We start from the raw sequence: 15,078 nt of genomic DNA on the forward strand, positions 1-15,078 counted from the left end.
GTCCTCTGTATGGGCCAATCATAAGCAGTTATGGCATTCCCCGCAGATGCAAGTATACATGCCGGGATGCCCCGACCACTGATGATTGGCCCATACATGTGACAGCTTTCTGGTAGCCTTGCTCTGGTGCGTTTGGATCCTGGTCCAAACATGCCTGAGCTTATCACAACTGGTGACTACAGATATCATGGTTTACACGTTTATTTTTTGTATGGGAAAATATGTCTTGCTTCCTAAAGCGGGGCTGAAGTCACTTCACTGTGAAGAATGGTCTGTGGGAAGTATAACATTGTATGCTAAAGCTGTAGAGTCCACAGAATGATTGACACTTAGTTATGTTGTAAAGTGGAATGTGTTGGACATTCTCTATATTTTATGCTCTTCAATAAGAGAGTTCTACCAGAAACGCGTAGCCTGCTTCCTGTCTCTCCCATACCATTAATGAAACAAATTTTCCCTGTTCCTTCCAGAACAGCCTTGCCCTGGGCTCCGTCCAGCTTCCTCAGAGCCTTTTTGCCTCATCCTCATCTCCAGCCTGTAAGCTGCAGGTCCTGGCCTTCAGGAATGGGAAGCTGTTTAGGAGCGTTGGAAATTCTTCTCGGCTGGCGGAAGACGGAAAGAGGAGAAGCATTTCCACTCCGGTCATCTTTGTGGGAACGGGTAACTAAATAACCAGAATGAATTATGTAAAGGGACTGGTCTGTTGCTCTTAGTAAGGTTTCTTCTCTTAAACTTTTTAATGATTACTGACCAAAGATGAGCTTAGACGTGTTTGGATCCTAGTCCAAACCCACCTTAGCTATCCCAACAGAAAGCTGTCATGGTGCACCACCAATCATAAGCAGCCGAGGCGTTACCCATCCTGGAGCCACGCGTATACATACCCCTTATATACGTGAGACTGCTTATGACTGGCGTTGAGCATTGACGCTTTCTATTGGGATAGCTCAGGTGGGTTCAGGGACTAGGATCCAAACACGTCTGAGCTCATCCCTACTGTAGAGCCCCCAATAGATTGTCCAATATGCCCGCGTACTCCCTTCACCAGACTATAGAAGTCAAACAATTCCAGTTTTCATGGACTTTTGAGGTATCCAAGGACTACACAAGCAATCCTGAAAAGGTACAGATATGTATTCAATAAACATCACATAAAATTATTCCATATATTTTTGAAAGCATTGTCAAAGTAATCATTCCCTCCTTTAAACTGGATCCTTACATACAATAACTTCTACTTTCTATTCAGATAAGGCAATCAGCCTATACTTGCATCAGTCGCTATCTTGCTGGAACTGTTATATGGATCTTTTTTTTTTTCTCCTACGCATTTCGCGGGTTATCCCGCTTCTTCAGGAGGACTATAGAAGTCATCATTGTCCCCGGGCCTTTAAGGTACCATTATGGCTTCAAAATATGGCTTTGTTTTACTATATATATGGATAGCCGGGAACAGAACAGCTGAAAGAAGATGATAAGGTTTTTTCATAATTAATTTTTTTTTGTAAAAACTGCAAATATACAAGCCGGATACAACCGGGGAGATATTTGCTTTCGGTTTTAAGTAATCGAAACATGGAATGGAGTTCCAGTTACTGACAATGCCACTCATGTTGTATGAACGTCAAGTCAATTTCTTCACTTAATTTCGGGCTGAATAATGTAGAGAATCTTGTTTCAATTATTTTCGAATTATTCACAGATCCATTCCCATACCCCCCATTATTTGTTTTCTTTACCAAAAGGTGTAGGGATACCTCTAGTTAAAGCAGGGCTCCTCCCATCCGATGCAATAGGCACCATTGCATTTCTTGACCCATCCGCAATATCAAATGTGAAGACATTTTTTTTTTTTTGGTTTGGTTTGCCTTTTTAAAAAAATACATTTTAGTTACCCCCACCCCCTAGGCCAGAATGACATTTTCAGTGCTCCGAAGCCTCCTGAGATATGCACGTCATGTATCCCAGAATGCTTTAGGCTCCATTTATGCAGCCGGAGATGGGTAGATCCAGGAGCGCATCATCAGGGGTCCAGGCTGCCTGAACCAGAGGCACCTGGTGACATCAGCAACCAAAATAGCATCATGGAACCCAGCATGTGACAGTGGCGCAGCGGATCACGACAGGACAATGCTGGATTTGCTGGCCATGTGAGTGGAAGGGAAGAGGGTAGGAGAGAAAAAAAAAGCAATATATTCAATATAGAGTATACAATATATACAAAAAGAGGAACATAGATCACAGGGTCAAACTGTAAGGAACGGTCAGAAAGGGGGAAACATGACTGGGAGCAGGTACAAGGCAACAGAGTACAGGATAAGGGTACAAGGCAGTCGCAGGATCAGGCAGGAATCGGTTTCAGGATTAATAGCAAGCAGTATCTGGTTAGCAACACAAAACACTGAAGCAAAGGGGAAAAGTAGAGGAGGGGCTAAATACCCTCCCAGCAGCCAGCAGCCATCACCAGGTGGAGAATGATACTGCCACAGTGCCATCAGCAGATCATCCAGGTCCTGACAGGGAGGGAGTGAAGTTCCTCTTTAAGTACCCTGGTTTTAAACTATAGCCCCGTGCACACGATCGGATTTTCCGACAACAAATGTCGGATGTGAGCTTGTTGGCAGAAAGTCTGACCGTGTGTATGCTCCATCAAACATTTGTTGTCTGACTCTCCGCCAACAAATGTTGGCTAGCAGGTTCTCAAATTTTCCGCCAAGAAATGTTTGCTGTCGGAATTTCCGATCGTGTGTACACAAGTCCATCAGACAAAAGTCCACGCATGCCTCGGAATCAAGTACGAGCCAGAGATATAACTAGTGTTCGTGTAGGAGATATCACGTACGTCTTGTACGTCACTACGTTCATAATTGTTGGCCAACATTTGTGTGACAGTGTGTATGCAAGACAAGTTGGAGCCAACATCCTTTGAACAAAAATCCATGGTTTTGCTTTCAGAAAGTCCGATCGTGTGTACGGGGAATATTAGTTGGTAATGACAACAACTTGACTCTCTTTAGGTTTCTTAGCTCCAGCTGCCCTCAATCAGTTCTATTGAATATATTTAAAAATCCCAAGTAGACAAGAAAGTCTGATTCATATCTTTAATATAATCCTCCAGGTGGCTGTGAAATGGGTAACCTCACCGATGCTGTCATTGTTACTCTCCGACACTTAGTGAACGGGTCTGACCCGCTCCCTGCCCACTGGAACTTCAGAGCCTTGGAAGGGTATGGAGGTTGGAGCTCCGAGGGATGCCAGCTATTGGCAGAGGAGACAAACATAACCAGCATGCAGTGTCTACAACTCAACAACTTTGCCATCCTGACGGTGAGAGAAGTCAACCACCTATCTCCATTGTTGTCTAGATTTATCAACATTAATAGTACTATTGATGGTGGAGGACTTGTCTTTATTTGTGCATTTTTGTCGACAGGAATTGAACACTTTCTCGCAGTCCACTCAGAATGGCACAGAACTTCTTCATCCCGTCATCTACACTTGCACAGCTGTGCTTTTGATTTGTCTTTTCGCAACTATCATCACTTACATTGTGAACCACAGGTAGGTGCTGGGGGGTATAGGGGGTATTACCAGGTAGACATGGCATTATTATAATAAAATTCATAGTCATCCATGATTGGACCAACTGGACATGTCATAGAGCTCAACGCATTGATCATTGCCCTCCGCTTCTGACTGGCCACAGTGAAGGAGCTAATGGTCTCTTGATCAATTTTGTGTGAACTCTGTTATTTGTACCAACACCTACTGGCAGGGGCATTGCTAGGTCTACAAAAGATCTGGGGCTAAAGCCCATAGCAGCGTAGTAAAGAAAGTCATATGCTTGGGCGGGCATACACATGTATATACAGTAATATACGTGTGTGTGTATATATCCCCAGAGAGCCACCCACTTACATCGGGGTCCCCAGAGAGCCCCCCTTACATCAGGGTCCCCAGAGAGCCCCCCTTACATCAGGGTCCCCAGAGAGCCTCCTCCTTATATCAGAGTCCCCAGAGAGCCTCCCCCTTGCATCAGGGTCCCCAGAGAGCCCCCCACTTACATCAGGGTTCCCAGAGAGCCTCCCTTACATTAGGGTCCCCAGAGAGCCTCCTCCTTAAATCAGGGTCCCCAGAGAGCCTCCCCCTTAAAATCAGGGTCCCCAGAGGGCCTCCCCCTTGCATCAGGGTCCCCACAGAGCCCCCCACTTACATCAGGGTCCCCAGAGGTCTCCTCTCCCCTTGGGGACCCCTGCAGAGACTCGGGGCTATGGGCCCCAGATTCGGGGCTATAGCCCCAAAAGCCACCCCCTAGCGATGCCATTGCCTACTGGCATTCAAAAGAGGATTATGTCACTGCCCATAGCAAAAGCGGACTTTACAATAAATTTTCCTCCTCTCCAACTCCCTTTCTTTTCACTGTTTTGCATGATCCGGCCTGTCCTCCATCCTCCATTCTTGCTTAGACTACTATACTACACTCCAGGTGTCTCATGGGATATGCACATTACATAACCCAGAAGGCTTCGGCCTCCATTTTTGTAAGGAAGAGGGGGGTGGGCCTGGCAGTGCTTCATCTGGAGGGGGCTGCCTGAACCCAGAAGAGACAGCCACCTCCCCATAATGTCACAAAGGAAGATGGAGGCATGGCACCTGAGCAGTGGGAGTGGAGAAGTGGATCACTGCAACAAAATGCTGGACCTGCTGGGTGGGTAAGTATCTGAATTTGGGACAACCAAGTATCAGGTAAGTGGGAATTTAGAAACAAATAAATGGGAAGAGGGGGGAGGTTCCTCTTTAAAGAGGATCTCTAGACTTACACTTACCTGTCCAGGGATCCAGCACTGTCCTTACCCAAGCCGGTTCTTTGCCAGTCTTTGGGTCCCCACAACCAGCATGATTACTAAGTGAAGCCGGCTGGGATTCCTTGCAGTTACACAGCCAGCTTCCCACTGCACATGCGCAAGTTGCGCTCGGCTTTGTGAATGGAGCTGCAGCTTTTTGGGACCTGTGGCGAACAACCGCGTAGGCATTCGGTGTGGAAGCGGGTGCAGGTACCTGCTAAAACTAGGTAAACTGACATGTTTCACCCAGTCACATGGGTTTTCTCAAGTTGGGGGGTCTACTGAATAACGGTGACGGGATGGGCACATTGAGCTGTGGTGATTACCACCGGGATCTGTGAGCCAATCCGCTGCCACCCCTTGCACTTTACTTGCAATCTCTTGGGTACACATTGTGTGCTTGCTTATACGTGACGCAGCTGCTTTTATATAGACAACGTTGTCTCATTTTAATATCTGTCTAGGGGTTGGTGGTGGGTACCCAGCTTTTGCAATTTTGTATTATTTCTATTGTGCAATAAAACTAATTTCCCTTTCATAAGCAGCTTGGTCCGCCCGTGACTTTTTCCCAGTGGGTTCTCTTTCCCCCTGTATTTTGTTATTCTTTTATGTGATAGACCATCACTAAGTGGCACATAATTGTGAAGTGGAAGGAAAATGATAAATGGTTTTCAACATTTTTAACAAATAAATATGTGAAAAGTGTGGCGCGCATTTGTATTCAGCCCCCTTTACTCTGATACCCCTAACTAAAATCTAGTGGAACCAATTGTCTTCAGAGGTCACCTAATTAGTCCACCTGTGTGTAATTTAATCTCAGTATAAATACAGCTGTTCTGTGAAGCCCTCAGAGGTTTGTTAGAGAACCCTAGTGAACAAACAGCATCATGAAGGCCAAGGAACACACCAGACAGGTCAGGGATAAAGTTGTGGAGAAGTATAAAGCAGGGTTAGGTTATAAAAAAATACCCCAAGATTTGAACATCTCACAGAGCTCTGTTCAATCCATCAATTGGAAAGAGTATGGCACAACTGCAAACCTACCAAGACATGGCCGTCCACCTAAACTGACCGGCCGGGCAAGGAGAGCATTCATCAGAGAAGAGCCAAGAGGTCCATGGTAACTCTGGAGGAGCTGCAGAGATCCACAGCTCAGGTGGGAGAATCTGTCCACAGGACAACTATTAGTCGTGTTCTCCACAAATCTGCCCTTTATGGAAGAGTGACAAGAAGAAAGACATTGGTGAAAGAAAGTCATAAGAAGTCCTGTTTGTAGTTTGTGAGAAGCCATGTGGAGGACACAGCAAACATGTGGAAGAAGGTGATCTGGTCAGAGGAGACCAAAATTCAACTTTTTGGCCTAAAAGCAAAAACGCTATGTGTGGGGAAAACTAACACTGCACATCACCCTGAACACACCATCCCCACTGTGAAACATGGTGGTGGCAGCATCATGTGGTGGGGATGCTTTTCTTCAGCAGGGACAGGGAAGCTGGTCAGAGTTGATGGGAAGATGGATGGAGACAAATACAGGACAATCTTAGAAGAAAACCTGTTGGAGTCTACAAAAGACTTGAGACTGGGGCAGAGGTTCACCTTCCAGCAGGACAACGACCCGAAACATCCAGCCAGAGCTACAATGGAATGGTTTAGATCAAAGCATATTCATGTGTTAGAATGGCCCAGTCACAGTCCAGACCTAAATCACATTGAGAATCTGTGGCAAGACTTGAACATTGCTGTACACAGACGCTCTCCATCCAATCTGACAGAGCTTGAGATATTTTGTAAAGAAGAATGGGCAAAAATGTCCCTCTCTAGATGTGCAAAGCTGGTAGAGACATCCCCAAAAAGACTTGTAGAGAAAGGGGGTTCTACAAAGTATTGACTCCGGGGGGCGCCATACAAATCCCCCCCCCACACTTTTCACATATTTGTAAAAAAAAATTAAAACCATTTATCATGTTCCTTCCACTTCACAATTATGTGCCACTTTGTGTTGGTCTATCATATAAAATCCCAATAAAATACATTTACATTTTTGGTTGCAACATGACAAAATGTGGAAAATTTCAAGGGGTATGAATACTTTTTCAAGGCACTGTAGAATCCTATATCAGGCAAGAATGGGACAACATTCCTCTCCCAAAACTCCAGCAACTGGTCTAAGTTCTCAGACATTTACAGAGTGTTGGTAAAAGAAGTGGGAATGATGCACCGTGCTAAACATGGCTCCACCCCAACTTTTGTGAGATGTGTTGCTGCCATCGATTTCCAATTTTCCTTTTTTTCTTAAAATGGTCCATTTTCTCAGTTTAAACATTTGATATGTTTTCTATTGTGAATAAAATTGGAAAATTTGAATATCAAACACTTACCGCAATTTTTCCTTTCCTGGCGAGCTCCATGTCAGCCTACCACTGGGTATTCTCCACCCATACCCCCACCTGCAGGACCTAACTCATAAAATTGCCTCCCTCTCCCAGGCCGGCGTTATGTCGCTAGATTTCTGCACCTGGGTGGGAGTTTGTGCTGACATGGAGCTCGTCAGGAAAGGAAAATTGCGGTAAGTATTTGATATGACATTTTCCTTTTTTCCTGACGGCTCCATGCCAGCCTCCCGCTGGCGATTAACTAGATAACCAGGGACAGCTGCGTAGCCGTGGTGTTACCCTTGGGAACAGCCATGCATTTAGCAGGGCATCAATCTCAAGGGTCAGCCACAACACTCACGCAAGAAGCCTATTTAAGGGTCCGAAAAGTGGGATCTGCACCTGGGGAGCAACAGGTGGTCGGCCCCATGTTTATTGCAGCCTGGTAAACTGTTTGGTCCTGCGAGGTGAGGAGGAAAAGCAAGGAACACCGGCCTATGAGAGGGAGACAAATTTATGAGTTAGGTCCTTCAGGTGGGGGTATGGGTGGGGCATTCCCAGTTGTTAGGCTGATGGAGCTCGTCAGGAAATATGAGTTTGAGGTTTTCGAAAATCGGGGTTGTACAATTTTATGATTAATGGGGTTTATGTTTGTCTCCTAGTTCCATCCAGATCTCGCGGAAGGGCTGGCACATGCTCCTCAATCTCTGCTTCCACATCGCCATGACCTCAGCTGTGTTTGCTGGAGGAATTACACTCAGCGGATATGTGATTGTGTGCCAGGCTGTAAGTGTTCTCATTACAATGAGGCTTTGTGCACAGTTGTAACACATTTCTAAACATGAACATTGGGTGACGTTTAATGCTGGTAAAGAATCCATCCAGAATCCATCCAGTGGTTGATTGAATCAATACAGGGCCCCTGGGCAACAACTTTTGCCCCTTCCTCCATTCATCATAGGCTCCATTCAGACTTGTACGACTCCAAAGTTGCACCGACTTTGGAGTGCAGCTTTGATACAGCTTTAACGCAACTTCAGTTCGGTACAACTTAGATATAACTTTGGCTTTGACCAGTGAATGAATGAATGAATGATTTGTAAAGTGCTGCAAATGCGAACTGAATCGCCTCAAGGCGCTAGATCCGTTCTGTGTTGTCCGCTTCTTAGAAGAGGTAGGTCTTGAGTTTTTTCCTGAAGGCCTGATGGTTTTCTTCCATGCGGATGTAAGTCGGAAAAGAGCGTTCCATAGCCGTGGTCCTTGGACTGCGAATCTTCGTTCTCCCTTTGATTTGTAGCGGTATTTGGGGATGAGGAGGAGGTTTTGGGTAGATGATCACAGACTGCGATTGGGTGTGTAGTGTTTTATTTTCTCTCGAAGGTATTGAGGAGCGTTTCCTTGTATGCATTTGTGGGTGAGGCAGAGGGTCTTGAATGTGATCCGATTCTTTACGGTTAGCCAATGTAGGCTCCTCAGGGATGGGGAGATGGATTCCCAGGGTTTTTTTCCTGTTAGCAGTCTTGCCGCCGCGTTTTGGATGAGTTGTACGCGTGCAAGCTGATATTGGGGTAATCCTATGTAGAGGGAGTTTGCGTAGTCGAGTCAGGAACTACCGCTGCTTTGTCCTCTTCTGGGATGAAAGGGGATGAAGGGGATGAGTCTAGGTAGCAGGCAGAGGAGATGGTGAGATCCGCTAACTACTGATCCTATTTGTGCATCCATTGACATTTCTGAGTCAAAGATGACTCCAAGACTCTTGGCTTTGGTGCTTGGAGAGGTGATCTGTCCAAAGATGGTGGGAGGTGTCCATGGGGTCTTAGTTTTGGAATTTAGTTAGCGTGTAGGAGAAGAAGTTCTGTTTTTGAACCATTGATACCAGTGATACCGTTGATACTCCTAAACCTTGTGGACAGCCTTCCCAGAAGAGTTGAAGCTGTTATAGCTGCAAAGGGTGGGCCAACTCAATATTGAACCCTACGGGCTAAGACTGGGATGCCATTAAAGTTCAGGTGCATGTAAAAGCAGGCGTCCCAATACTTTTGACAATATAGTGCACTTTGGTCCAACTTTCTTGCAACTTGAGGGCCATAGACTTCAATGTCAACCCTCAAAATTTCCTGAATGTTATACTGTACAGTGCAACAGTTGTCCATTATCACTGGCCAAAGCCAAAGTTGTATCTAAGTTGTACCAATCCGAAGTTGCGTTAAAATTGTATCAAAGCTGCACTCCAAAGTCGGTGCCACTTTGGAGTCCTACAAGTCTGAATGGAGCCTATGATGAATGGAGGAAGACAGGCGGCCAAATACTTTTGACAATATAGTGTATGTGCATGCATTAACACGCATGCACTGTAACACATGGTACATGTGCTGTATGTATGTATTCCCTACACAGCCATTCACAGTGTAAATGATCTCCTATGCCCTTCAGCACACCGCAACCCACAAACACCACATTGGCCAAAATAAGTGCAGGTACATTTTTCAGGTGCACGAAGCTTATCAAGGGCCTATTAAGGGTGAATGGGCTTTTCTAATGAAGTACGTAAAAATATGACAATATAGCCTTACTGAGACTGTAGAATTGGGCCCCTAAGTGCCAAAGGGCCTTTGTATGGGTATAATATGCCCTGACCTATGTACTGTATAAAGTTCTGGCCAGAAGAACTTGTCACCAGACTCTTGTGTTTGCTCTCAGGTCAGCGTCATCCTGCATTACTCATCACTGTCCACCCTCCTATGGATGGTCCTAAAGGCCAGAGTCATCTATAGGGAGCTGACCCATAAGCCTCAACCCCAGCAGGAAGGAGAGACCGTCCAGACCCCCAATAGACCTATGCTCAGGTAAGCAGCCCCCACGGCCTCCTATGGGTCCATCTCCTTACCATAACTTCAGATCTATACTGTTATAGGAGCGCCCCATGACGTTCTGGATGTTCTGATGCTTTCCTCTGTGATGCTTCTCTTTTTCTTCAACCCCTTTTTATGATCTAGGATAGACAGAATGCAGATTTAATAAAAACTGAAGCACATGTGTAAAGCAATATAAATTGAAACTAAACTGTCTCTGAGCACCAGCTATTGTGAAAACGCAATTTGATTCATCTTTAATATTCAAAGTACCCCCCCCCCAATCCATTTATGTCTCCATGCTTTATTTTATTGAGAAATCACTTTGAAGCCCCCAACACCTAGCATTTCTAGCTACAGCCATCTTGAGGAAGGGCAGATGATTCATGTAGCATTTCATTCCAGTTATCCATCTGCCCTTAGCTCAGGCATGCAGGCAGGATTGTGTGCTTAGCTGAGAAAGCCCCCCTCCTCCCATGAAGACTCCTGGAATACATTATTTTGGCCTAGGCCAGAAACCCATTGAAGAAATGTAAAAAAAAAAAAAGAGTAAAACATGTAGATATAATATTGTTTCCTATTTATATACTAATGCTAGCAGCATAAGGATTAAAAAATAATTCATGTTGATTGAGAGAGTTTAGTTCCACTGTAAGGCTCGGTTCACACTACTGCGACCTGAAAGTCACGCGACTTACGGTGCACCTTTTCCAGGCGACTTTCTGGCGACTTGAGTAATACTTTGATGCGACTTGATGCAACTTTGAAGCGAGGGGGAGGGGCTACACCACAGGGAATTCCTGGATATTCTTCCTGTAATGTCTAATCCAAATAACATCAATATAGATGAGTATCCGACTTGGAGGCGACTTCCATTAAATTTTATGGGCACAAGTTGGATAGAAGTCGCCATGAAGTAGTACAGGAACCTTTTCTAAAGTTGGAGCGACTTCAGTAGTGCTAATTAAGACCACCCTCATTAACTAACATGGGATTTCACATGTCATGCGACCTGGGCTCTCCCAAGTCTCCACAGTGTGAACCAAGCCTAGAGGGGTGTATTTATAAAAATAAATTGCATAGCCATTCTGGGCAAAAAAAAATGTTCTTTGGACTATTTTTTATTTTGACTGATTGTTTTTTTTTTTTTAATTGTGGGAAGAAGTAAAATACCACATTATGACCATTGATTACATTTATTTGCCAATTCCCTCTAGTGTTCTCTAGAAGTGTTACATTCCCTCTATCATTCTCTAGAATTGTTACATTCCCTGTAGCATTCTCTAGAATTGTGACATTCCCTCTAGAGTTTTCTAGAATTGTTACATTCCCTCTAGCATTCTTTAGAATTGTTACAGTCCCTCTAGAGTTTTCTAGAATTGTTGCATTCCCTCTAGAATTCTCTAGAATTGTTACATTCCCTCTAGAGTTTTCTAGAATTGTTACATTCCCTCTAGCATTCTTTAGAATTGTTACAGTCCCTCTAGAGTTTTCTAGAATTGTTACATTCCCTCTAGAATTCTCTAGAATTGTTACATTCCCTTTAGAGTTTTCTAGAATTGTTACATTCCCTCTAGCATTGTCTAGAATTGTTACATTCCCTCTAGCATTCTCTAGAATTGTTACATTCCCTCTAGAATTCTCTAGAATTGTTACATTCCCTTTAGAGTTTTCTAGAATTGTTACATTCCCTCTAGCGTTGTCTAGAATTGTTACATTCCCTCTAGCATTCTCTAGAATTGTTACATTCCCTCTAGAATTCTCTAGAATTGTTACATTCCCTTTAGAGTTTTCTAGAATTGTTACATTCCCTCTAGCATTGTCTAGAATTGTTACATTCCCTCTAGCATTCTCTAGAATTGTTACATTGTATCTCTTGTTAAAAAGACACATATATTGCCTATGCTCCTCAGCTCCATCTAGTGGTCATAATGCTCTTTCCTCATCTTCATAGTGTATCTCTTGTGTTCTTTACAGCTTTTACCTGATTGCTGGAGGAATTCCGCTTATCATTTGTGGGATCACCGCTGCCGTGAACATCAACAACTACAGGGACAACAGTCCTTAGTAAGTTTCCTGTCAGTTGAGAAGATTTACAAAGTGTGTGCTTTCTATACACTAACATGTGCTTTCCTCTCTCAGCTGCTGCTTGGTATGGAGGCCGAGTCTTGCTGCATTTTATGTTCCAGCGGCAATTATCCTCCTGATCACCTGGATCTACTTCCTCTGTGCCGGGATCAATTTGAAGCGTCAGCCCGTCGAGCAGAAGGATCTGGGAGAAGCCAATGACGTTCAGCAGTCACAGAGCGGGATAAGCCACCTCTTGAGCGACTCAACCTCCATCTCCGTCACCATCAACTCAGCAGCCCCACCAGATGTGGACACCGTCTATTCCTTGGAGGTGCAGTTCTGGTCTCTGGTCATCGTCCACGTCTTGTACGTTATCCTCTGGATTTTTGGAGCCTTTGCTGTGTCACAAATTTGGTATCTGAACATAATATTTAGTTGCCTCTATGGAGTGACGGCCGTGGCCCTGGGGCTGTTCATTTTCATTCACCATTGCATACGCCGCCAGGATGTTCAGCGTTCTTGCTGCCCAATGTACGCCGAAACCGCACCGATTCAAGCCTATGTGCAGACCAGTTCTCCCGTAGATGACACGCCTCCGGTTTTTATCGGGTGTAACCCTGATGGGACGCACTCCGTTAAGTCGTCGTCTTCCCCAAGCAACAGCAGTAACTCTAACACAGGACCTTGCAAAATCACCAACTTGCAGGTGGCTCAGAACCAGGCCGAAAACTGCCCGCCTAAGCCGGCCAGCTGCGAAGATAGCGAGCCCGCCAACAACAAATGTGTGACGGCCCAAAGCCGCTACACCAACAACTTGCACAATCGCAGAAACCATAAAAGCAGAACTAAGCAGTACCGGGAAGGGAAGCACCACCGGTTAAAGGTGCTCCGCGGACCCTCTTCGGACTTGCCTTCCAGCGAGAGCGGCAGCGTCCACAACAGTCACTCCGAGAGCTATCATAGTAAGAGTAGCCCCTTAAACAATGGCAGGACTGAGGTGGCAGCCAGGGACCCAGAGGGGGCGCTCACCCATTCCGAAGGGAGTGACAGCAGCGGGCACCAGGCTCAGGACTTTGCCAGAGCACAGCGGAAAAGCGCCAGCCGGGACAATCTCAAGCAAGCCAACAGCATGGAAAGGGAGAGCAAACGGAGGTCCTTTCCACTTAATACAGGCAACCAAAATGGTGTCCTAAAGGGTAGCAAGTATGACATCAATCTTGCTACTACAGAGAGCCCCACCGCCATGAAAACGGGGCTCTGGAAGAGTGAAACTACTGTGTAGTTGATGTTTAAGTACAGATGGCATGATGACCCAGATGCCAACAAAGGATATGGAAAAAAGGAGCTCTCCGCAGCCATATGATGATAGATAGGTTGGTGGAAATGGCTGAGGCCCTCAACAGTACCTGGAATATCAGTGTATTGTACGATTGTGTACTGAACGCATGATGATTGCGGCATTTTGTGCAAGAGTATCGAACTGAGGACTAGCAATAGGAAATGTGTGTCTCAGCAGGAAATCTTTATTCTGCAAAAAGAACATCTTGAAGGACCTTGGATTGATCCATCATATGATTCGTTTTGGAACAAGGTGCACTTGATGAGGACAGCGGTCATCTGTCTTATCATGTGACTCGTGTCGTTGAACACTTGTTATAATCCCGATGCTGTTTTCAAAAATTCCTGAACTCCTCCAGTACCAAAAAAAAAACAAAAAACGGAAAAGCCCGAGGTTCATTTTCCCAAATCAGGTGACTAAACGCGCCTCAGGCGGTCTGTTTCTAATCTGAGACACACGTGCCTTATAAGCTTCTCTGTTTTCCACATTAAGCACTTTTTTTTTTTTTTTTTTTAAGGAATTTCTAGTCCAAGGCATTTGTGGAATTGTACACTTATCCAGAACTTTTCCGTCACTCCATCCCATTACACCTTTTCCTCCACCATCCCCACAATCTCCACCATCACCACATGCTTCTTCTATGACCTCATTCCTGACTTTCATGTCTCTTTAGAGGATTAATGTTGTGTTCTGCCCATTCTTTAATGTTGAACAGCTGACTGGTTTGTCAAGGCAGATCCTCAGAATTAGAGTACTTGGTACTGTCAATCGCGATCGTCTGCTTTTGACCCACAAAGTTCGGTATCTTTTTTTTTTTTTTTTTATATCATTGACGACAATCGCAGCAAACTATTTTTTTTTTTTTCATGAAGTTCACTTTTTGCATGGTATATGTGATAATGTATTTTTTAAATTTATTATTTCAGAGGGAAAAAAAATGTCTATTTTTCAAATATGGAATTATATTGTATATTGTATAGACAGATCGGGGTCTCTTTTTTCGGAGACCTGTGTAAATTTTCCATATCAGTATTAGTAACCTTTTTACGTCAATGCATGGAAGTGCATCTTTAGTTTGTATACCATATAAGAAATGTTGTATGTATAATGTTATACATGGGATTTCACAGAGGGATGATCGTGTAAATGTGAAACAATGATTGTTGGATTCCCAGAAACGGATATTTTTTTTCGTGTGTATATGGGAGGGGAAATCTACAAACAATGTGCCTTTTTTAAAGCTTTATTATATTCAAGAAAATGCCAAAGATGTGGGCTTCAATGGGGAAAAAGGTTTTGTTTTTTTTAGCGATACAATCAATAAGCTCATACATAGAAATATTAAAGTAGGCTTGAAGCCTGAAAATAATCAATATGGCGCATCGAGTATGGAACTTGATTTAGTGTGAGGAGCATTTTCTAGAAATGTGTATTTTTGTGTTGGGGTAACTGCAGGTAAGCCTTATCCACAAAACAAGGTCTGAAATTATGGAGGATTCACCCAAAATTGGCCTTAAAGCTACCCCCACTTCTTTTATATTCCACTGTATAATGGACCTGTGGGGAGAAAAGTTAGAACATGTACCTACCCCCATGGCTGC

At 44.4% G+C, this 15,078-nt stretch overlaps 1 protein-coding gene across 1 annotated transcript in view; it reads left to right on the forward strand.

Moving 5' to 3' along the window:
* The window catches only part of ADGRA2 (adhesion G protein-coupled receptor A2), a 275,657-nt gene extending 261,350 nt beyond the window's left edge, over nucleotides 1-14,307 (forward strand). Inside the window, exons 13-19 of the mRNA XM_073618235.1 lie at nucleotides 471-660; nucleotides 3,119-3,327; nucleotides 3,434-3,561; nucleotides 7,879-8,002; nucleotides 9,917-10,062; nucleotides 12,046-12,135; nucleotides 12,211-14,307. Of these exons, the coding sequence (XP_073474336.1) occupies nucleotides 471-660; nucleotides 3,119-3,327; nucleotides 3,434-3,561; nucleotides 7,879-8,002; nucleotides 9,917-10,062; nucleotides 12,046-12,135; nucleotides 12,211-13,420 (2,097 nt within the window). The 3' untranslated portion in view covers nucleotides 13,421-14,307. The remainder of the gene's footprint in view (nucleotides 1-470; nucleotides 661-3,118; nucleotides 3,328-3,433; nucleotides 3,562-7,878; nucleotides 8,003-9,916; nucleotides 10,063-12,045; nucleotides 12,136-12,210) is intronic.
* The last annotated feature ends 771 nt before the right edge of the window (nucleotides 14,308-15,078 follow it).

Source organism: Aquarana catesbeiana, linkage group LG03 (genome assembly GCF_042186555.1).
Source record: "Aquarana catesbeiana isolate 2022-GZ linkage group LG03, ASM4218655v1, whole genome shotgun sequence".
NCBI classification, from domain to species: domain Eukaryota; kingdom Metazoa; phylum Chordata; class Amphibia; order Anura; family Ranidae; genus Aquarana; species Aquarana catesbeiana.